General features: G+C 40.9%; 1 protein-coding gene across 1 annotated transcript; it reads left to right on the plus strand.

The window, feature by feature from the left end:
- Positions 1-3: 3 nt before the first annotated feature.
- On the plus strand, positions 4-22,808 carry lars1b (leucyl-tRNA synthetase 1b). Its single transcript, XM_079355593.1, has 32 exons — positions 4-316; positions 657-778; positions 1,003-1,090; positions 1,170-1,250; positions 1,525-1,665; positions 1,784-1,945; positions 2,183-2,295; positions 2,578-2,641; positions 2,937-3,025; positions 3,154-3,379; positions 3,571-3,658; positions 4,500-4,576; positions 4,842-4,895; positions 5,003-5,143; positions 5,562-5,639; positions 5,826-5,911; positions 6,100-6,165; positions 6,279-6,361; positions 7,370-7,508; positions 8,020-8,232; positions 9,297-9,354; positions 9,725-9,788; positions 12,198-12,381; positions 12,741-12,831; positions 13,133-13,273; positions 14,346-14,486; positions 17,728-17,838; positions 18,345-18,455; positions 19,679-19,783; positions 21,043-21,138; positions 21,348-21,480; positions 21,652-22,808. The coding sequence occupies exons 1-32, from the start codon at positions 311-313 to the stop codon at positions 21,855-21,857; spliced, it is 3,558 nt and encodes a 1,185-aa protein (XP_079211719.1). The 5' UTR covers positions 4-310; the 3' UTR covers positions 21,858-22,808.
- The last annotated feature ends 156 nt before the right edge of the window (positions 22,809-22,964 follow it).

Raw genomic sequence — 22,964 nt, forward strand, 5'->3', positions numbered from 1 at the left:
TGTGACCAGATAGTGTCAATACAAAACCGCGGGTTGTAATTGCATATATATGAACATGTAGTTCAGTAATAACATTCAAAGAATGAACAAAATCAATACCTAACGCGTAATTAACATATTTAAAAAAATATATCTAACGGTACGACGCCTGAAAAATCATTGAACTACATTTCCCAGTACTCCCTTCTGGCGTGTAAAGCCGTGTGTCATCATCCAGGCACCGGTGGCGTGGGTCTCAAACTAGAAACTACTTCTACTATTGCTTCTGTCTTAGCCAAATAATAGTTATCAGCCCGGGGATTGGGTCAAAATGACGGTAGGTCCAAATCTCTTATTACTATTTATTTTTCAATGCTGGGTGTTTTTTTACAGAAAGAGAAAATGTTATATCTCTCTCATTAACTTACAGTAGCTATTAGCTAAGTAAGCTAACACAAGCTAGTTGCCGAGACAGCTGCATAAATAGACAGGAAAGAAATCTGACTTGGCTAGTGCAGAGAAAGTATATTGATGGTATTGTTTGGACATAGTTTATATTTTATAAATTCCTGGCTGTTTTATAATTAAACGGATTACCGGTTATGTTATTTTGTTGACTTTAAGCGAAGTTATTTTATAATGTTGTATCTAATGAATGTCACGTTTTGTTCTTCAAGGAACGAAAAGGAACAGCGAAGCTGGACTTTTTAAGGAAGATTGAGCAAGAGATCCAGGAGAAATGGGAAAAGGAGAAGGCATTTGAGAATGATGCACCGACTACAGTTGGGGAAAGCACAAAGTGAGTAGATGCTCTCACGAAGAGATTTATAACTTACTTAGACATGTTAAGAATACTTTCAGTGCTCCAAACAAATGTTCTCTCTCTGATCAAACTGAAGGCAACAACCACAAACCCATAAAAAAAAAACAAGTTAAGCAACTTTGGAGGGAGCTCTGAACCTAAGTTGTGTGATGTCACAATTTATGCGTAGAATTAATTTTATCTCTTTGTTTTCCTTTCAGCAAGAATAAGTACTTTGTCACATTCCCCTACCCGTACATGAATGGCCGATTGCACCTGGGCCACACGTTCAGCCTGTCAAAGTGTGAGGTAAGATGTTATATTAAAGCAGAAGTCTTTGCTCATGATATTTGCCTAAATGTAACTTTTTTTTTTTGTCCCTGTGTAGTTTGCTGTCGGTTACCAGTCCTTGAAAGGAAAGAAATGCCTCTTTCCATTTGGGCTTCACTGCACAGGAATGCCAATCAAAGTAGGTGTTGCTTTTTTCAGTCAGTCACATTGTGTGAACAGAATGAATGACACCGAGAGGTTGGTATTACATTTCGATCATGTTTGCAGGCATTGTTCCAAAAAATGGTGTGCATTATTGTTTATGTGCTTGCATACTCCAAACACCTTGATCTTAACAAATATAAATATTGCATAACTTTTGTTGTTAAATATGCATTGTATTTATATTCTACTCCTATCAAAGCGGAGTCATTTTTTTCTTCTTGTATTCATGTGCATATTATGTGCTATAGGCTTGTGCAGACAAGCTGAAGAGAGAGATGGAACTGTACGGAAACCCTCCACAATTTCCAGACGAGGATGAAGAAGAGAAGGAGAAGCCACAGGCTTTTTCTGATGAAATCATCATCAAGGACAAAGCAAAGGGCAAGAAGGTCAGTATGAGGATGGATACTCCATTGAGTGAATGAGCTTTCATCAACTTGAGTTTTTAAACACACATGAGGTATTTTTGATTTATTTCTACATTATTGATTCTCTTTTCTCTCTTAGAGTAAAGCTGTTGCAAAATCCGGATCCTCGACTTTCCAGTGGGACATCATGAGATCTTTGGGCCTGAATGACAATGAGATTTGCAGGTTTGCCAATGCTGAACACTGGCTCGAGTACTTCCCTCCTCTGGCTGTAAAAGACCTCAAACAGATGGGCGTTAAGGTAACTAATCAAATGAATACAGCACAAGCATAAGCATGTCATTGAGGTTTTTATTCATTTTTTCTCTGTGCCCTTTTCGTGTGGTGAAATTGAACAAATACATCCTTGCTTTACATGAAAATCCTTTTAAAGAGGGCACAAATTTGAACTCATATTCTTATAATGTAATTGGCCTAAGTATTTGAACGCCTGTTAAGGGTTATAAACTTGTCATAAATGATCTTCACCTTTCTTTAGGTGGACTGGAGGCGTTCATTCATCACCACGGATGTTAATCCCTTCTATGACTCTTTTGTCAGGTGGCAGTTTGTCACACTGAAAGAGAGAAAAAAGATCAAGTTCGGCAAAAGGTAAGATGGTAGAAATGTCTTTATATAACTTGTGTGCTTTTTTTTTTGTGTTTGTGTGAAAGAAAGTGCACCAAATTGAATAATATGTTAATGTATTGAACATTTCACTTGCGGCATTGCCTGAAACCATGGAAACAAAAGCCCTGTATTAAAGTCACGTCTTTCTACGGGCATAATTACATGTGGATATAAAATTGGCAGAAAACTGACATTTAAATCCGTCTTTTAGACTCAAGGAGATTGACACGATGATGAGGCAATATCACCCTAACTCCTTTGCAGGTACACCATCTACTCCCCCAAGGACGGACAGCCTTGCATGGACCATGACAGGCAAACAGGAGAGGTACATCTACACAGCCACAGTTTACAGTCACAGATGACTTATTGTCCTTTGTATATGTAACATAACATTGTAAACATTTGTGAGTGGGATGACTCGTGAAATTGTCATGTTCATTTTTTCTTTATTTTGAGTCAAACTCCTGCTATGTTTTTTTTTTTTTTTTTTCCCCCAAGTTGGTTTCCTCAGATGGACAAGCACAAAAATCCATCAATCTCAGGAAACCTACGAAATCTTTCAAGTCGAACAGCTGTTTTGAGTCGTCTTCTTCTAACATCTATTTGTACTTCATCATCAGGGAGTTGGACCTCAGGAGTACACTCTTATCAAGATGAAAATAGTTGAGCCGTACACAGCGAAATTCAAGTCCAAAGTCTTTTACAGCAGGTAACAGATTAAAAAACAAGGACTCCGATAGTCTGCTCAACTTTTTTTTTTTTGTGTTAAATTCACTACTTATAAGTTCTGCATGCATGGACTGTAAACAAGGTACTAATGTTATCCTTTTTTCTCAGCGGCATGAAGGGCAAAAACATCTTCCTGGTGGCTGCTACAATGAGACCAGAGACTATGTTCGGACAGACCAACTGCTGGGTGAGGCCCGACATGAAGTATATCGCCTTCGAGACAACCAATGGAGACATCTTCATCTGTACCAGTAGGTCTGCCAGGAACATGTCGTACCAGGGCTTCACCAAAGAGAACGGGGTGGTTCCAGTGGTCATTGAAATACTGGGACAGGTACGAAGTTTGTATCTCTTGCGTTCAGCTTGCAAAAACATCCCAATTACACGTTTCTTTTCTTTTATAAAGGAGGCTCAAGGCTGCTGTTAGGTCAGCCATTGAGACTTTGAAATAAGCTTAAGATTAGCCGCGTGAACGTGTTTGAAAGTTTCAACAACTGATACACGTTGCTCCACCTTTTTGTCCAGGACATCCTCGGCTGTGCCCTTAGTGCTCCGTTGACCTCCTTTAAGATCATATACGCTCTGCCCATGCTCACCATCAAGGAGGACAAAGGTAAGTCAGGAAGTTGGGGAAAGTTGTAAAGAGAAAAGTTGATATAGAGTTTTTTTTTTTTTAAGCGTTTCTCAAAAGGCAGATATTTGTCACGCTCGTTTAAACGTGATTTTCTTTGCCAGGTTTGCTCACGGCAGACAGAATACCTTTGAGTAGGGGCACTAAAAACCTTCTTTTAATGTATTCTTGAGCTGAGGTGAAAAGTGTCTACTTGAAAAGCATCCATCATTTTTTTCAACATCTTGTCTGCGTTTAAAATTAAGATAATTTATTCCTGCTCTTGGTGCTTTAGATATTACCCCCGGCTGGGAAAATGCACTAAGCCTTATCCCTCGTTCTTCCTCGTCTTAGATATGCATGGAGGGTTTAAGGAAAACTAGTGGGGAGTCTCACAATAGCCAAGGTCAAAATAACATTTAGAAAACGTTCTGTTTTGTGATGTCAAAGGATGGAAGTCATGGCTGCTCTTTGGCCTCCAGGGAAAACATTTGTAGAAATATAAAATAAATTTTTGTCTCTGCTCTTATAATTCTTTATGATCTGTTTTTATAGACTCTTCTGCTTGGGGTGTTTACTTTTTGTCTCACGTCATCTGCCTGCTTATAATTGTTTTTGTAAGCAGCCTTGATGAGAATTCCAAATCAGTAACAAAGAATCTCCAGAGGCCCGAGAGTCATTCTGGTTTTTAAATGTGACTTAACCCAGTTAGAAGCCTTGATTGCACTTGACTTTGGCAAGGTTTAAAATATGTCCAATGCATCTCGCCTCGGACTCTAACTTAGGAAAAATAGCACCACATTTCTTTTCACAGATTTGATGCCTGTTTCTGTGTTTTCCTCAGGTACCGGGGTTGTCACCAGCGTGCCTTCTGATTCTCCCGATGACATCGCTGCTCTCAGAGACATCAAAAAGAAACAGGTGGGGTTACAGACGTGTCACACTGACAGTCTACTCTGTCACCTTTTCAAGCTCGCGCGCCTCAAATGAAGTCTGCCGCAGAGAAACAACACAGCAGAAACTTCAAATGCAGTCGAGTTGTTATGTCTGAGCGCAATGTGCTGTGCTGTTTGCTTCTGTTCCTGAGTAAAATTAACATTATAGAAATGTCTATATTGTGTAAGCAATGAGAATGCATTTCATTCAGCAGTCTATTCATGTTTCTGTATGATTGCATGTCTGAAAGGCTCTGCGGGAGAAGTACGGCATTGAAGATAAGATGGTGTTGCCTTTCGAGCCGGTGAGTGCCAGATTTTATTAAAGGGTCATCGATCCTAGCAACCCGAGCACTCGGATATACCCAGTGCAGCCTCAATCAGTGCGCTTGTATCCGTTTGTGCATGTCAGGTACCAATCATCGATATCCCAGGCTACGGGAATCTCTCTGCTCCCCTGGTGTGCGATGAACTGAAGATCCAGAGCCAGAATGACCGGGAGAAGCTGGCTGAGGCCAAGGAGAAAGTCTACCTAAAGGGATTTTATGAAGGGGTGAGTCCCATTAATGGTTAATGAGGTAAATAAAAAAAGCAACATAGGTCAGCATAACGCAGCCCCTCCGAAACCCTCCCCTGTGGATTGAATGTTAAGATCTGAAGCGTGTACAATTTATTTTGCAGCCACAGACTGAAAGTGATTCAAAGCTCAAGGCGGGACTGAAAAATTCATAACTAGCTATATGCCACCCTGAATTTGTAATCACACACACAGCAATGGGGCGAAAACTTTTTCAAACTTATTTTATCGACCTCTTTTTTTCCCCACCAGGACATTATGGCACAAATCACATAAACAATATTTCAAACTCGAAGAGCTTTATTGTTGTCACAGCAGCATGTCGAGCTGAGCACAATCCAAAAGATTACATTTTGTATGCGTTCATATTTATATGAATGACTTCTTGTCTCAGATCATGCTGGTCGAGGGCTTCAAGGGCCAGAAGGTCCAGGATGTCAAAAAACCCATCCAGAAGATGATGGTTGAGAGGGTAAGACATCCGACCTTGTACCTGCTGCATGGTTTAAAAACTCTAATAACACGCAGTACAGCTGTTTAAACTTTCATTCTGTCCAGGATTTATCTTTTGACATTCATCATGACTCCTGGGTTCACGGTTATTCATTTCCTATTATGCAGTCCTTACACTTACCTGCTATAATATTATCTGTCACAGGGCGAGGCCATGGTCTACATGGAGCCCGAAAAACAGGTCATGTCCCGCTCAGCTGATGAGTGTGTGGTGGCTCTCTGTGACCAGTGGTGGGTGAACTCAGATCGCTAATACTCAAATGTTTGTTTTTCAGTAGTGAGAAGAAATTCTTCTTCTTCTTCTTCTTCTTCTTCTTTTTTTTCTTTCTTTTTTACATTTCTGCTCTCTTCTTCTTGTTCTTCATCTTCATCTTCTTCATTATTATTAGTCATATGCTAATGTATCTTGCGTTTGTCAGGTATTTGGACTACGGGGATGCAGAGTGGAAGCAGCAGGCCAATGAAGCCCTAAAGCCTTTAGAGACGTAAGACACTTACATCAAACGTACCAAACATTTGAAATAATAGTCCAAGTAAAAAAAACAGAAAACGATACGTTACTTGATGTTTTACATTTCTGCTCTCTTTTGCTTCACAGATTTTGCGAGGAGACCCGGAGAAACTTTGAGGCTACTTTGGCGTGGCTGCAGGAACACGCCTGTTCTCGTACCTACGGACTAGGTGAGCGTTTCCCTCTGTGGTGTGTGTGTGTGTGTGTGTGATTGTGTGTGTGTGTGTGATTGTGTGTGATTGTGTCAGGACTGCCTGACTGAAAACGTATTTTCTCGTGCGTTCAGATGGAAACAATCTTCCCAGCTGTAGAGTCTCAGATTGAAAGTGACACTGTTGTTTCTAGTCTATAGATGGAGACAGAGAACAGTCGATAAAGCCTCTCGCAGCAGTCTGCCTTTTCTTATTGAACTCTCCTGGAATAGATGCAGACTGAGGGCCAGCTGGCACACAGCACAGTGGAGCTCTGTCTGTTAGAGACTCCCTCTGTGCAAATACGAAAAGAACAAACTTTTGATTCTCAGGTGCAGGTTTTTACAGACTGCCTGAACTTTTCACTTGTGGGAGAAAAAAAACAAAACAACACAATGTCTCCCGACAAACGGATCATGGATCTTGGATCATGTTGCTCACATTTTTTTAAATTTTTTTAGCTCGTGAACATTAATGACTCATGGAGCTGTCATAGGATCACAAAATGACATTCACTGGATAAACAGAATCGTGAGATTAATGCATTGGAGGCTGATTCGGTTGAATTAATTCATAAAGATATGTGATGTGGGGAAATGCACCATCTAAGGCAATAAAAAAAAAAAAAAATCAGTTTGAGCTGTGTGCTAAAGCAGCAGGTTAGCCAGATAACAGAATAAAGTGCATTGCTTAGTCATTTGTTGGAGTGTTTTTATTCAGCACCAAGATGTAACCAGCAGGAAAAGTAACAATGAGGATTTTCTAGCACAGATTCGCCCATTCTGTCTCTTTATAACTCGATGTCGCCCTCTCTCTCTCTCTCTCTCTCTTTTTCTCTCTCTCTCTCTCTCTCTCTCTCTCTCTCTCTCTCTCTCTCTCTCTCTCTCTCTCTCTCTCTCTCTCTCTCGTGTGTGTTTCTTTCTTGTTCTTACAATTTGTGGCTTTGTGTGTGTGTGTGTGTCTCTGCGTGCCGGCTGGTTACCATAGGGACTCGGCTGCCTTGGGACGAGCAGTGGCTGATTGAGTCACTATCAGACTCCACCATCTACATGGCTTACTACACTGTAGCACACCTCCTCCAGGGAGGCGTGCTCAACGGGCAGGGAGCTTCACCACTGGGCATCAAGTATGGAAACAATACACACAAAACGCACGCTACAGAAAGACCCACTTCACTCACACACGCGAACACACACTACAATTAAAAAGGATTAAGCCTTAACTGATTTGTCTCTGCTTCATGTTTTGCTGCCTCTCCTTCTCTTTGTCCTTCTCTTTCAACCACCTGTGGGGTTCACCAGAGGGAGAAAAACCTCCCGTTTCGTTAATACGTTGGACATTTCACTTGACATGAGTTTCTTTTAAGAGTCCAAGTAAAGTGGATTTCTTTTCTCAGTGTTCATCTGTTGAACGAAAACAAATGTAATACACACAACGTCCTCTCAAGGACAAATGCTTCCAGTTAAGTTTTAAGAAAATCAATTCAAAGCTCAATACTCATTTAAGTATCCGAATCTCTTCCTCCGCATGAGGGGGGGAAAAAAATGAGCAAAGAAAAAGAGGAGTGACCCAATACATCCCCGGTTCTACCCTTCACACTTCTCGTCTCTTTTTTTTTTTTTTGTCTTTCCTAACAGGCCCGGGCAGATGAGCAGAGAGGTGTGGGACTTCATCTTCTTTAAGACTTCTCCTTTCCCAAAGACGGATATCCCCAAAGAGCATCTGCAGAGGCTGAGGAGAGAGTTTGAGTACTGGTACCCTGTCGATGTCCGTGTTTCGGGCAAAGACCTGGTGCCGAACCACCTCTCCTACTACCTTTACAACCATGTGGCTATGTGGCCCAAAGACAGGTGAGTGTGCAGTATGTGGCCGATCACTGCAGGAGGAGCGAGATTGTGATCTATTCAGGGGGTTTAAGACGTAAAGATGGAGTCTGTTTAGGTTGAACGTTGAAGAATTGAGATTAGTTTTTGTACCTGTAGAAGAGTGTAAACTTAATAAGCATATCAGCGAAAATGTCAGAGTCGGATAAAATCATTGATGGCACTTTCATGACTATACGGTAAATCTAAACCAACTTTTAGCATTAAACGTAGCTTAGCATGCCATCACAGAGATGGGAAGAATGATTCAAATCTCAGCTGTGAAAAATATTGTCCAGTGTTGAGTTATACGTTCACATTTACAGAGCCTTGTTATTAGCTGCCACAAGTTTTTTTTTGTTTTTTTCCTTTGACTGAAATGTTTCATTTTAAGGAAAAACCCTGCATGTTAATAAGACAATATGTCGCCATTATTTTTTTCTTCGCTCTAAATTGGGTTTACATTATGTAATTGAGTTTTTGTTGAACTCTTCCAAAAAATCGACAACACAGCCCTGATGATGCAAAAGTCTGTATCCAACCACTTTTCAGTACATTCGATTTGGTGTTGTTCCTTTTTGGTCAGGTTACTTTATTGTGCCCGCAGGTAAAAAAAATTTCAGGGAGAGTCAAATGCATTTAATAAAACACAGACGATACATAAAGCATACAAAGTGCTAAATGAGTGGAAGTGGGGAAGTGCAAAAAGTGTGCAGATTCATGTCTTACAACTTGTTAGACGAGTTGATCTGTCTTAGAATGTTAAAAATAGATCAGAAATAAAAGAACCATTAGTCAGCATGACATCATCTTTATGAACAAGACCTTTATGAACCAATAACCACATCAAGCAGTTCTTATAAATAATTATACCGATTTGTCGGTAGTGGAAACGATACACATTAGTGTTATCTTTAGAACACAACTAGAACATCCCGTAGATCCATTTCCTGATTTATTAACTTAAGCTGCAGTCTTCAACGACCATAACTGGTGACACTGATTGGAGTCATGAACTTTATCTTAACCCACACATTGTCTTATGTCCACAGTGGAAAGTGGCCACAGGCAGTGCGCGCCAATGGACATCTGCTCCTCAACTCTGAAAAGGTGTGTCAGAGGTCTAATGGCAGTGTTTACCAGTCTCATGAATATTTATGTGTGTGTGTGTGTGTGTGTATATATATATATATATATATATATATATATATATATATATATTTGCTAACAATATCACCAGCATTCTATTTAACAGCTAACCTTTCGTAATGCCAATGTGTGAGTAATTACCTCGCGTTTGATGCTGATACTTTGAATGGGTGCTTCTGATATACACAGCGAACGCAGAGCGGCTGTGACCTGATGGTTGAGCCTTTGCACGGGATTTGTGTAGGAGGTTGTGCTTGAAAGATTCTGCCTGCTAACATCTGTTCTCTCTCTGTTTTGTTTTGTTTTTCTTTTCTTTTCTTTTTTTTACCAGATGTCTAAATCAACTGGAAACTTCCTCACTCTCACCGAGGCCGTCGAGAAGTTTTCAGCAGATGGTACTACTCTCCTTCTTCTTGATTCTTGATGTTTCTCCCTCCTGTGTTCTGTTTCTTACCTTTCACTCTTGTCCCCTCTCGACATCTCTGTCATGTTTTATTGGAATGTGGAGAAACCCCCTCAGGTGCCACTCAGACTAGATTACAATGTCGTTTCAACAGTCCATGGGTCATTAACCTTGATTAGATTATAAGCCTCTTTTTTTCCCCCCCGCGGTGAAGATAATTAGAGAACGCCCCATCTTCCTATGATAGGTGAGGTGTTGATATTTGGAGTGTATGCTACAGATCTGTTATGTTGGTCTGTAAGTAATGACTTTCTGTTTTAATTATATATGATTAATACTTAAATCAAGCTGTTACCTGTAAGGCTGCATACACTCAGCATAATGTTTCTACAAGGAGCAATGCATTAGTGTCCAGGAGCATTGTAATCTCTATTTAAAGGAAGCGTACCAATCAATCATCAAATATCCCGTGTTTGTTGGATCGTCGCTCTGGTGGTCTATTGAATCGTGAACCCATCCAGATGTGTTTCTGTGCAGCTCTGCACAGTACTGGGAGCCTTATTGGATAGGGTTCATTTCCTCACATTGCAAATGCACTGGGAGCATTATCTGATAGGTGATAATTGTCTATGGAGATACTCTTACCCTGAATTCTATTACACTAGAAACTTGCTCCCCCGTTCAGTGACGATGCAAACAGAGTGAGCGGAGAGTTAATATAAAGTTCTTTTGTTCTTGCTGGCATTATTTCATAGGGGATACGGAAAGCCTCTGCTGTCATTTCGTGCGATGGAAATATTTTTGCCGACAAGGCAGCACATCTCAACGGAACCAGCGGAGAAGCTCCTGTTGGTCTCTCCACAGAAAATAAATCAAAATACCAGATGCAGAGGAAAGAATTTACAGGGAACGAGTGGGCAAGACAAGAATCATCCGAGAAGACCAAGAAAGAGACTTGATGGGCAGTCAGTGGAGGAACTTGTTTTTGAAGTGATGTAAGACTCGGGGATGGGGAAAGTTACTCCAGATGTGATAACAACATCACAATACAGTGATTCTGCTCTATTTGACATCGTGTTGTAGTCACGACTAGACTGACCAAGACATTTCGGGATGGAGGCCCAGTCAAGTTCAAGGCGGGGCGAGAGAGACAGAAGACCAAGACCATAAATATCACTGAGAGTCATCATCTTGTATCCTGCACCAGGGAAGCTAAAAATCGAATTCTAAATTGAAGTAATTTGTTTATTTAGAAGAGGCGTTTTCTTCTAATCACAGTAATAAGACTATCAGTGGTGATCTTGATGTAATATCCAGAGTCTGCCCTGTCTGAGGCCAGGACAAGACCGAGTGAAAATGCTTTCAACCCCCGAGACGAGTTAACAACTTTTAGAAAGTAAACTCTCGACCAAGACCGATTTCGAGTACTACAAGATACATCACGATATCTGATTAACTGAAGACTGTAAACTGTCCCTAAAAAGGTAAAGTGCCAGATCAACTGATTTATTGATCTGGAGTCGGTTTCACCTCTTCTCACCCTTCATCATCCTTTCTGTCTTCTTCTTTTATCTCACAGTGCTTTTTTTTATTTTATTACATTCCTTCATGTTCCCCTCATTGGTGTCGTAAGCGCCTCTGTGTGAAGTCGTGACGTGGTAGTGTCGTGAGAACATTTTATTTCAAGCGAAACAAGTTTAAATGAAAATATTCACATTTAACACCAGGAGCACAAAGATTTATTGTTGTCTTGCTATTTTGTCCTTACTCCTATTGATGCAAAAGATAAAAAAAAAGACATTAGCTTGGGGGGGATCCTTTCAGATTTAATCATAATGACGATTCATTTTGGCGGAATTTGACTCTTGTGATGCTCATGTCCCAGATGTAATATGGATTTGTGTCTGTGTCGATGTGACGTGGGTGGGATGAACTCTGCCTTCACTTTACCCTCCGGATAAGTCAATACATCTTTCAGTTGTTGTCGTTAGTGTTACCCTGTGTTTTTATGTCCTGAACAAACCTGAATACTAATAGATGTGCCTGTTGTGCCTCTAAAAGATATCCTCTCATGAGAGTAAAGAACTGACAGCAAATAGATGCATTAAGTTGACTTCCTTTCTAAAACCTTGGAGTCATGCCTGCTGGGTATTTCAGGTTTTTCTCACACTGCTGCCTCCCAACTTCACTCGGTTGTTGAAGTGTTTTGACGCTGAAAAATGAGCCTTCAGTTCAGTGTTGGGACATGTATACGAGGTTTTGAGCAAATTAGAAGAAAAAAAAAGAGTTGTTTGTGATCGATGAAGCAGTGGCAATACGAGACTTTCTCTCAAATTGACAGCACGTTGCAGTTGAAGGGTCGGCGCTTGTTTTTAACGGCATTCCTGATTCCCTCGTCCAGGTATGCGTCTCGCTCTGGCCGACGCCGGGGACACAGTGGAGGACGCCAACTTTGTGGAGACTATGGCTGACGCTGGAATCCTCCGCCTTTACACCTGGGTGGAGTGGGTGAAGGAGATGATTGCCAACCAGAACAACCTGAGGACAGGACCTGCAGACACTATTAATGATCGGGTCTTTGCCAGGTAGATGCAGGAATTAAAGAAGACAGGGTGGAAGTTTGTCATTTTTTCGATTGGTTCTGTGACTGAAATTGCTAAGTTACTGATGTCATGAAACATTTCTGTTTATCTGCAGTCATTATTTAGCACTGGTCAGATACATGAGCGTACTGAGCGGTAGCCAGTTGGCACCAAAAGGCAACAAATAAAATCAAGCAGCTCAAAGTGTGCCAGTACTTCATAGTTTGGCCTGTTGCCTTAGTTGCTCTTGACCTTTTTGACCTTGAAATTATCTATGCTGAAATGTTGATAATCCACTGACTTGGCAGACACATTCTAAGTGTTTATTTTTTTTTTTCTCTCTCGCTCTCTTCACTGTATAGTGAGATGAATGCAGGCATCTTGAAGACGGAGCAGCACTATGACAGAATGATGTACAAAGAGGCTCTGAAGAGTGGCTTCTTTGAGTTCCAGGTAAATAAAATGACCTTTTATGAAGAAGAAGAAAGGAGAAAACGCCGTCAGTGCAATGCACCAGACAAGCATGCCTTTCATCCTCCCGCAGAATTAAATGAGATTTATTTAATAGATTCTGCATGGACAAATCAAACGAAAGGCATTGACTGAGTATTCAAATGTCATGTTGAGCATGGGGATTGTGTGTTTGGAAGAGTTGGGAATCACAATGACAAATGAAATGAACAACATAAACCTAAAGACATTGTGTGTGTGTGTGTCTGTTTGTTTTTGTGTGTGTGTGTGTGTGTGTCTGCAGGCAGCCAAAGATAAGTATCGTGAGCTGGCTATCGAGGGCATGCACAGAGAGCTCGTCTTCCAGTTCATAGAGAAACAAACTCTGCTGTTAGCGCCCATCTGCCCACACCTCTGTGAATACACCTGGAGTCTGCTCGGAAAGGTAAGACACTTAGGATGGTCCCCGTAGTGTGCATTTTAATGTTGCTTGTTTTTCTCTGACTGCAGGTGATGCAGCAGCTTTTGTGTTAATCTTTGCCGCATTCTCTCAAGTAAAAATGAAAGATAAGTAACATCTGTAAAACATCTGCTTCATGTCAGAATGGCCACTAAGGCCAACCGGCGTATTTACCGGGCAGAAAAGCGCTGTGAGCTCGGGAGTGCTTCCATGAAGGGTTTGTGTGCCGAGAATAAATGTGCTGCACCTCCGTCCTGTCTCCATGACAACAGTCTGTTGACAATGTCCGACACTGCTCTGTTGACACTGCTCTGTTGTTGTTTTTTTTGTTGTTGTTGTTTTATTTGAGGTAGTTTTTCCCCCAGCAGACGCAGAGCAAAGATAATATGGGTGCTAGGCGCGGTGACGTCCCAGCACCTCTCTGCAAATTAAAAACAATTGGGGAAAAAAAAAAATCGCTCAAAAGCACAACATAAACACGGCGCCTAAAGTTCACACTTATTCCCTTCGCTGCTCAACATGTTCACCATGGTTTTGTTTTCACACCAGGGGCCTCTTTTCCTCATCGTCATACGAGGCATAAACACAATGTTGTATGCTCCAAACAGCGCAGAGAGCAAGAAACACATTTAACACTTGAATTTATGAATATGAAGGAGTGCTCCTGCTACCGAGTGGGTTGTTTTGGTTGTTGCTTAGCAACAATCGGAGTCCTCACAGCTCATGTGTACAGTGCAGCTAGCTAAACAGCTAAGAGGCACTCAGTGGACACAGAGGGACACACATTAGTCTCGGATTCTTAACCGCTTGTCATGGTGGGACTATTTTTATTATGAGAGTGGTGTGACCTCTGGCTATATACTTAATAGGATTCAAAAGCTCCTGTGTACTTGGAAATGTATTTTTTTTTTCCCACCACACCTCTTGACAAGAACCCATTAACCGCCCTTCCCTTTTACTCATCTGCCATTTTTGAATTTCTCTCTCTCTCTCTCTCTCTCTCTCTCTCTCTCTCTCTCTCTCTCTCTCTCCCCCTCTCTCCCTCCCTCTTCGATAGGCTGGCTCTCTGAGGAAGGCATCATGGCCTGTGGCAGGTCCAGTTGATGAGATTCTGATCCGTTCCTCTCAGTACCTGATGGAGACAGCCCACGACCTCCGTCTGAGGTTGAAAGCTTACATGCAGCCCCCCAAAAGCAAAGTAAGAAATGAGCCAGGACTGCTTCACAGGCTTCACTGCCGCGAACCTTACCGGCTTTAATCGCTTTTTAAAAAAAAAATTTGAAATAGAGAACATTTTCTTTTCTTCAAGTAGTTTGAATGAAGATTTGCATTTGTTTCGAGGTGACTTAGGGGTATTAATTAAATCAGCGGCAGCTCTGTGTCATAGTCTTTCTCCCTTAGGTGTTGTTTAACAGTTTTGTGGTTATTTGATGGGAAGCACAGTGAGGCAGAAAATAACAAAAACAACATCATAAGAAGCGTGAAATATCAGGCAGTATGCTGAAAGCAGCATTGGTGTTTAATAAAATCTGAATTCACTTTGGGGGGGGGGGGGGAATGATGATGAACGTTCATTTTACTGGCAACCCGATAATATTATTGTCTGATGGACTGGCCATAGCAACCGAGCTCGAATTTGGCTTGATACGCTGTAGTATTTTTTCCCTTACACTAAATGGGCAAAAACTTTGTAGTTTTCCATTTACCACCATTCATATAGAAGAAATGTTTTCACCCAAAAAGGGGCGGGGCCTGCATCGTTTGGTTAAAGTACCCGGATGGGTCACTCTCATGAAGAGAGGAGGATCTTTGTTTCTGGCCATGCAGACACGGTGCAACATATTTCTATTTAAAGGTTTCTCAGACACTGTGTAATGCAAGGAATCTCCTCTTTAATGCTCCAGACAGCATTTCTAGCTGCTTGATGTTTTCATTTAACCTTCGTCTTGTGTTAGGGTCGGCACCGACCCGTTTTAGTTTTTAAATGCATAAAAGAACCACGTAACTTTTTTTTTTTGCATCAAGGCTTTTTGACTTTGTCAGGAATCTCTATTTCAACAAAATAAAACATTTTTTTTGGTTTTCACTAAATTGTAAAATGCTCTGGTTAAAATTATGACCTTGGTGTTGTTAGGGTCGGTTTTGACCCAGTTATAAAAATAAGATTATAAAGCAATAATTAGAGCCAAAATTGAACACACACTGACAGCCAGCTCCTCTCCCAATCATGTGAGCTTTAGGGGATTCTCATTTTACCTTGTTATCCAGTACAAAAACAAAACAAACAACGACAGGCATTTCCAGACATGTGAGGTCAATTCAGTATAGAGTTGGTGACTTGCAGAGTGCACATCTCCAATTTGCAGCATGCAAAAATGAAAAAAAGATTTACAGTGAAAGAAGTTCTGGATAATATTTTTGCTGAAAATGAGGGAGTGGACACAGAGCAGCATAGTGATACGGATGAACAGGTTTCTGAGGAGAAAGACAATGTGGAGTATCATCCAGAAGACACAGACACATCTGATGAGTCTGATGAGGAGGTCACCGGTGGTGAAGCTACTCCCGCTGAAAGATTCAAGTCCAAAAATGGTGAGATCTGTTGGAGCTCATTACATCATGATTTACATGGCAGGGTAGCTGCTGCAAATGTCATCAAAATGACCCCTGGAATCTCAAGGTTTGCTGTGACGAGAGTCACTGACATCAAGACATGTTTTGAGCTATTTATGCCATTGTCACTAAAAAGAGTCATCATTGCTATGACAAACCTTGAAGGAAAAAAAGTCCATGGCGACATGTGGAAAGACATGGATGAGGAATACCTGGATGCTTATATTGGTGTTCTTTTTTTTGCTGGAGTGTACAGATCCTGCAATAAGGCCACTGATAGTCTCTGGGATGCATCGACAGGTAGAAATATTTTCCAGGCAACAATGTCACTTCAGACCTTTCATATGATATCAAGAGTCCTCAGATTTGACAACCAGAGCAAGATCTGACAAGCTTGCCCCTATCAGGGATGTCTGGGACACACGAGTGCAGCTTCTTCCACTGATGTTCAACCCAGGGCCATAGGTGTTGTGTTTTACAACATCCTCGATGTATCTGCATATAATGCATTTGTGTTGTGGACCCACATCCACCAAGTAATGGAAAAATAATAGTAAATATACATGGGTCGAAATTGACCCGTAACACCATAGATGTTACTATAGTTAAAATTATTAAAATGAAAAAATAAATAAAACAAATTTATTTAACAAATGTGTTCTAATACCCCTCAGTAATAGTCAGGTAACACAACAACCTTTTATTTATTTATACAATTCTCTTGAGGTTCATTTTACCATTTTTTTAAATTGAAATCGAGGGGTATACTGACAAAAAAAAGGCCCAATGGCCCACACCAAAAATATTAAAACCAATATTTTCATGGATAAGGAAGCCTAACAAGGTAACCAAGAGATGAGAAACAAATTGGATGATAGATAATTGTTTTCAGTGTATTTTACAGCTGATTTAAGACACGGGTCAAAACCGACCCGTTAACATAAGAGATGGTAACAGAAAGCTAACACAAGACGAGGGTTAAACTTATATAAAGAGGACCAGAGGGCAGAGGCTGTCTCACACTGTAAAGATAAGCTTAATAAATAAAGAATGACTCATTAACCCGGTTTTAATACCTAAAGCAGTAAAGTCTGCGTTACGTGCAGAGCATAGAAACTAGCCTACAGTTAGTTTCCTGTTCGTTTGGCACTTCCGTAAGTGGCTGTTGGCAGCTTAGACAAAAGCAAAACAAGTATTGACAAGTTTGGAGGCAACCAATATCTCCCGCCTTCTGACTGCTGTTGATTGATTTGCCGCAAATGTTTTGTTGGGAGTGAAGCAAGCTGGAGGGATGATGGGGGGGGGGGGAAGAGAAAAAAGAAGAAAGAGAGCAGAAGGTTGTTTTGAATGCTCGATGAAAGAATAATTCAATCATCTGTATTATTGGTGACACACGAAAGGATGTATGACTCGGGTCTATATAGCTTTTCTTTTTTGCACAGTATGTCTGCGAGGCAGCTTTATTTTTCATAATAATTAGTTTATAATATTTATACATTCCCATCAAGACTCATTTGTGGAAATGCACGTCAAGTCGTGCTCACTGTCCAGGACTAGAGTAGACATGACAGCTGTCGCATAGAATAAGTTAACAGATCCCAATCTTCTTTGAAAAAGATGAGACGCACACACACATGCACACAAATTGCTTCTTTGATAATCCGAGCACAGATTGCTTCACATTTAGGTCACCAGCCTCCAAAATACATCCCCCTCACTGTAGCCAATGAATTAAAGACCATCAAAGTCTTCGGTACCTGACTGTATAGATAAATGAGATGACTCTGAATTGCTCCCTCGTTTTTATTTATTCTTCCCTCCAACAGAAAGGTGACTCAAAACCCCCAGCCAAGCCCTCCCACTGCAACATCTACGTTGCCAAGAGTTACCCTCCATGGCAGCACAGTGCCTTGTCTCTGCTCGGGAAGCACTACAAGGTGAGAAACAAACACACACGTGTACCAACCTTACCCTATAGGAAAGAGGCCGCGTATCACCCATAACTGTTCTCCTCCTTGTGGAGCTGTGCAAGGTGGAATACGCCACCCAGGATGCATTGGCAGTTTCTTTGCTGCATTTCATTGGATGTGTCATGTGGCTCAAATATATGGTTATCCAAGGAGTTGTTCCTTCTCTAAAAAAAAGTGGGATGACTCTTCTGCTGTTGAAAGTGGAGCCACTTGCAGTTCCAGCTTCACTACACTCGTCAAATGTCTGCGCTGATGCTGAACGAACGCAGCATTTTGCAGCTGCATTCAGCCGCATCCCAGACGCACAGAAAAGACCTGCAGCCTTTTATCTCACTGTAACTCTGATGCATCTTTTTCTGTATCTTTTTTTTTTCTTTTCAGATCACACATGTTATTTGTTTTGTTTTCTGCGCGTATCTCCCCACTTCTAAGCTTTTCTCTTTCCTTTTTTTAAATTCTTTGTGTCTGTCCAGAGCAACAACGGGGTCCTTCCAGACAACAAAGTGATAGCAAGTGAGTTGGGAGCCCTTCCTGAACTGAAGAAGTACATGAAGAGAGTCATGCCTTTTGTGGCTATGATTAAGGTAAAGCTGACCAAACTAGTAGTGACTTTGTTGTTGCTTCTTTTTTTTTTTCTTTTTTTTTTTTGCAGAGAACATGCTGTCCCCTCTCCATCCATCTATACCCCTGCAATAGATCAATGTGTATTCATGTATATGCAGAATTTTTGTATTATAAACGTTACATGTCCTACTTATTGCACCTCATCCCTTTTTTTTTCTTTCATGTTTTTTTTTTTGTGCATAGCTCTGCTTCTATTTGGTTTTAAAGTGTGCTTTAGTAATTCTGCAGAAAGATTGGAGCCATCATCCTCAGAAAGGTGTTGATGTCTTCCTCTTTTGTGTTGAACAATGACAAAACTGCCGCCAATACCGAGAACAGCTTTGCATTGGTGTTCAAAAGACCTTGCATGAATACATGGCGTGCACATTTTAATGAATTTTATCGATTTGAAGGAGAACAAAACAAACTTTTGACAGGCTGTCTCAGCTCCTCCTTTATATATGCCCCCCCCCCATCAATATCCAGGCTGCATGTCTATATATTTTTCTCCACAACATTTATTCCCACCTTTTACATTTCTGCAGCTTTGCATTCAGAACATATGATATCCCAGAAAAAAAAAAGCTTAACTTTTGGAAAAGATTATACACAGCTAAGTACCAGGATGGCTCACCGTAAATAATTGTTTCTGCTCCCGCACGATGTGTTTGAGGTGATGTTGAAAAAAATGCACGATCAGAAAGCGGATGCTTATTAAATCTTTGTTGGGCTCCAAGAACTACTCAAGATGTTTCTGTCTCTCTGCAGTAGAGACTAATAAATAGTCATGATTAGCTTAGTGTTCGTCCAAGGTTTTTTTTTTTTTTTTTCTTGTCTCAAGCTGTTCTTTCAGCTTCAAGGTTTTTTTTTTTTTTCTCTTCTAGCTCTCCTTGTTTGATGGTTTGTTTTGGCACGTTTGTTTCACGGAGCTTTCTGGTCCTTCATAATCTCATGGCGGCAGCCTCGGCATAACAATGAGTTTTCTGCGTGATGCTGAATTTAAAAACTGAACCGTGACTTCTTCAGTAGATGGATGAAAAATTGTGTTGTGCTCGTTTTGACTTGTTAAAGTGGAGCAAATTAAAAAAACTGACAATGCTGCCTTCTCGTTTATTTCTGAGGTTTTTTTTAGAGGATTTAAACATTCGTTTACTTGCTTTTATGTTTGTGTGCTAGCGTCCGTTTTGCTTTTTGTGTTCTGCAGGAGAACCTGGAGAAGAACGGTCCCAGGGTCTTGGATCTGGAGCTGGAGTTTGACGAGCGGGCAGTTCTGATGGAGAACCTGGTCTACTTGACCAACTCTCTCGAGGTATGTTTGATTATTCAAAAATATTTCAATTAGAACAAACATTTAAAGATGACCTCACTCAAAAGCTTCCACTCAAGCTGAAGACACGCCTGAGGAGGACTCAGTTTTGTGAGACAGCAATCCATCTGTCTATACCGCTTTTTCCCGTTCCGGGTTACAGGGGGGCTGGAGCCGAACCAAGCTGTCTTTGGCCGAGAGGCGTGATACTGTACACTCTGGACTTGTCACCAGTCAATCACAGAGTTGACATACAAAAACAGACAAGCAGCCACACTCACATTCACACCTACGGGCAATTTTGTGTCACCAAGTAACGTAATGAGCTTTTCTTTGGGCTGTAGGAGGAAGCCAGAGAACCTGGAGAGAGCTTATTCATGCACAGGGAGAACATGCAACTCCACACCGAAAGGCCCAGTCCAACGGGGATTTGAAACAGGAAGCCTGTGCCTCTTTATATATACTGTATATAGATCTTATACATATAAACTGTATATCACTTTTTTTTTGTTTTTAAGTTTGACTGCTACCCTAAGCAACAAATATAAACATCTGAATTTTAGCAGTATTTCACGCCAAAGAATGATCGTTAATATCAGAAAGACACTGAGCAAGTTCACTTGAGTAATAACTGTTAGTCGAGCTGTAAAAAAAGACGTTTTGGTTCACTACTTCTGCAGAAGTCAAAGTCGGACAATCCCAGGCTCGCTTGTCAGCCTGAAAAGGCCTTAATACTTTTGTCTTCACAGTCGCTTCCCCTCTTCAAATATAAACAAAACCTAAGTCCTACAGGTTACTGTGGTGAAACCAGCATAGAGTTCACACATCTCACACATTCGCAACAAACTTACACCATGATCCGATACCCACGTTTCCAATACATCAAACACCGGAGATATGCTGTAATACACAAGTTGTAATGATACAAAATAATGTGTCACGATGTGTGACTGAAAATCCCTTACTGCAGTCTTATTTTAAGTTTCCTCACAAGGATGATCACAGGAGAAGCTCATGGGGTTTCTGTGGGCATTGTGGCCCTCCTTTCTGTCTTACATGTTACCTGATTCGTTGTGTGATGTCAACCTGAAATACTAATCCTTGACAGGCTCCTGCTGGGATAAGAGATTTGGCATGTCTTATCCCTGCAGGAACCTGGATAAAACCACCAGTGAGTCTTCATGCCAAACACACTTGAATACCCACTATCTTGACTGATCAGCGGATGATCGCGCTCTTCTCCCTTCTTTCCTCCTTTGCAGCTCGAACACATCGATGTCCTGTTTGCATCTGAGGCTGATGACAAAGTGAAGGAGGACTGTTGCCCAGGGAAACCATTCAGTGTTTTCAGAACAGAGGTAAAAAATAAATAAATACATTTAAAAAAGTTTGTTAAAGGAAAGACATCAGACGCTTTTTAACACCACATTTATCAGCTTTAACGCTAACTTGTGCGCCTTCTCTGGGAGGTTCTTGTTTGTTCTTAATGGAAAAAAGTTGCATGTGTGCTCAAACTCAAAATGAAATAGTGTATTTGTGCTTTTGTGTCCTGCCTCTGTCTTCTCAGCCTGGAGTGAGCGTTTCCCTTGTCAACCCTCAACCAGCCAATGGCATGTTTTCCACAAAGGTTGACATCCGCCAGGGAGACAGCAGAGACAGCATCGTCCGAAGGCTCGCCAAGGTCAACAGACTCATCAAAGGTTAGTGAATGAATGGATATACAGTTCAAAATCACCAACCCTTGTAATGATCACACAATGTTCCAAAGAGGATAAAAAAAATATTAACTCAGATTTATATTTCAATCAAACTCGATTGTCTTCTTATTGCCCCATCCATTTTACCACCTTCGTGTGCCTCTCCTCCACCAGATCTGTCCAGAGTGAAGCTGATGAGGTACGAGGATCCAGTGCTGGGGCCTCGCCGGGTGCCCGTCCTGGGACACGAAGAACGGGGCAAACTGTTGATTTCCACCAAATCTGTGTTCAACGTCAATCTAGAGGAGAAGCGGGTCACTCTGGCAGACAACGGCCTCAGTGTGGACATCGGGGACACCTTGGTTTATCTCGTCCAATAGAGAAACGTTCACTCGCGCAAAAACCAATGGCTCCATGGGGACACATTCAGCAGTGAATCCTCTGTGAAAGGCTTAAAATTATCATTAAATGTTATAACAAAATGACAGATTTTGACAACAACAAAAAAGCCAGAAAACAATAACTCAAAAATATTATGTTTTATAATTTACATTTCTGAACGACACAATTTGCTCTCTTAGTGGTGGTAGATTTCAGAAACACAAGTTGTTTTGTTTCTGTTTGTTTTGTTGAGTTTCACTGCTGAATGTGATCTAAGGGAATATCTGAGCTATTGGGACCTAGAAGGGTTTCCATTTATCTTCCATTTAAACATGAAATTGCAGTACATTCAGCTATGGGCTAAAGAAATGGAGATGGTTCAGGGTTTTATTACCCGATTCCACTGATATTCCGAGGCAACTGGGTCTTTTACAGTTTAATTCATTTCTTCAATCGTTTGGGGAAACATTACAAGTTTAAAATTATCCAAAGTATCTGTAGGATTTGGATTTGCTACATTACAACCTATTTTATATTCTATTCTGGTCTTTGTCTTCTAACGTTTAATTTTTTCATGTGTCCCCTTGTGTCTGTTGTTATTTTCTTGTCATATGATGCACAATAAATAAGCAACTATCTGTCAAAGAGGCTTTGGAATAAAGATTTGTTTTCTTCAAACGAAAAACATTTTCTGTCCTTCTTTGCTGGCCTTCCCATTTATTTATGCTTTAAAATAATGACCCTGCTCACTGCAGACTTGAATTTCTGTTGTTTTCATTTAGATGATAATGCATCTGCTGTTTTGTTTTAACATTGGAGGTGACGCATATGGTCCCCTTATGTTTTCTTAGCCTGTCAGACTGCTTTTCAATTTTCTGTCTGTGTATGGGTCTTGTCTGACTTTGTTTTTTTTTTCCACAGAAATAATAAAACGGGTGAAATACTCTGCCTCCCTGGTTCCAGTCTCTGCTCTGTCCTGCTTATTTCTTCTGGGGACATAAATAAAAGAATGCTGGTTCCCACGAGGTTAAGGCCCATCTCAGGAGTGTGTCATGGTTTTGACAAAGTTGTTGTACCTTCACCCCCTTAGGCCAGATAGTGACAAT

Source organism: Symphodus melops (assembly GCF_947650265.1).
Source record: "Symphodus melops genome assembly, chromosome: 11".
Taxonomy (NCBI): domain Eukaryota; kingdom Metazoa; phylum Chordata; class Actinopteri; order Labriformes; family Labridae; genus Symphodus; species Symphodus melops.

Excerpts from the sequence above, each read along its gene's own strand:
- lars1b (XM_079355593.1), top strand. Across the intron at positions 1,251-1,524 it reads GCACAGGAATGCCAATCAAA|GCTTGTGCAGACAAGCTGAA; the intron begins GTAGGTGTTGCT and ends TATGTGCTATAG. Across the intron at positions 1,666-1,783 it reads ACAAAGCAAAGGGCAAGAAG|AGTAAAGCTGTTGCAAAATC; the intron begins GTCAGTATGAGG and ends TTTCTCTCTTAG.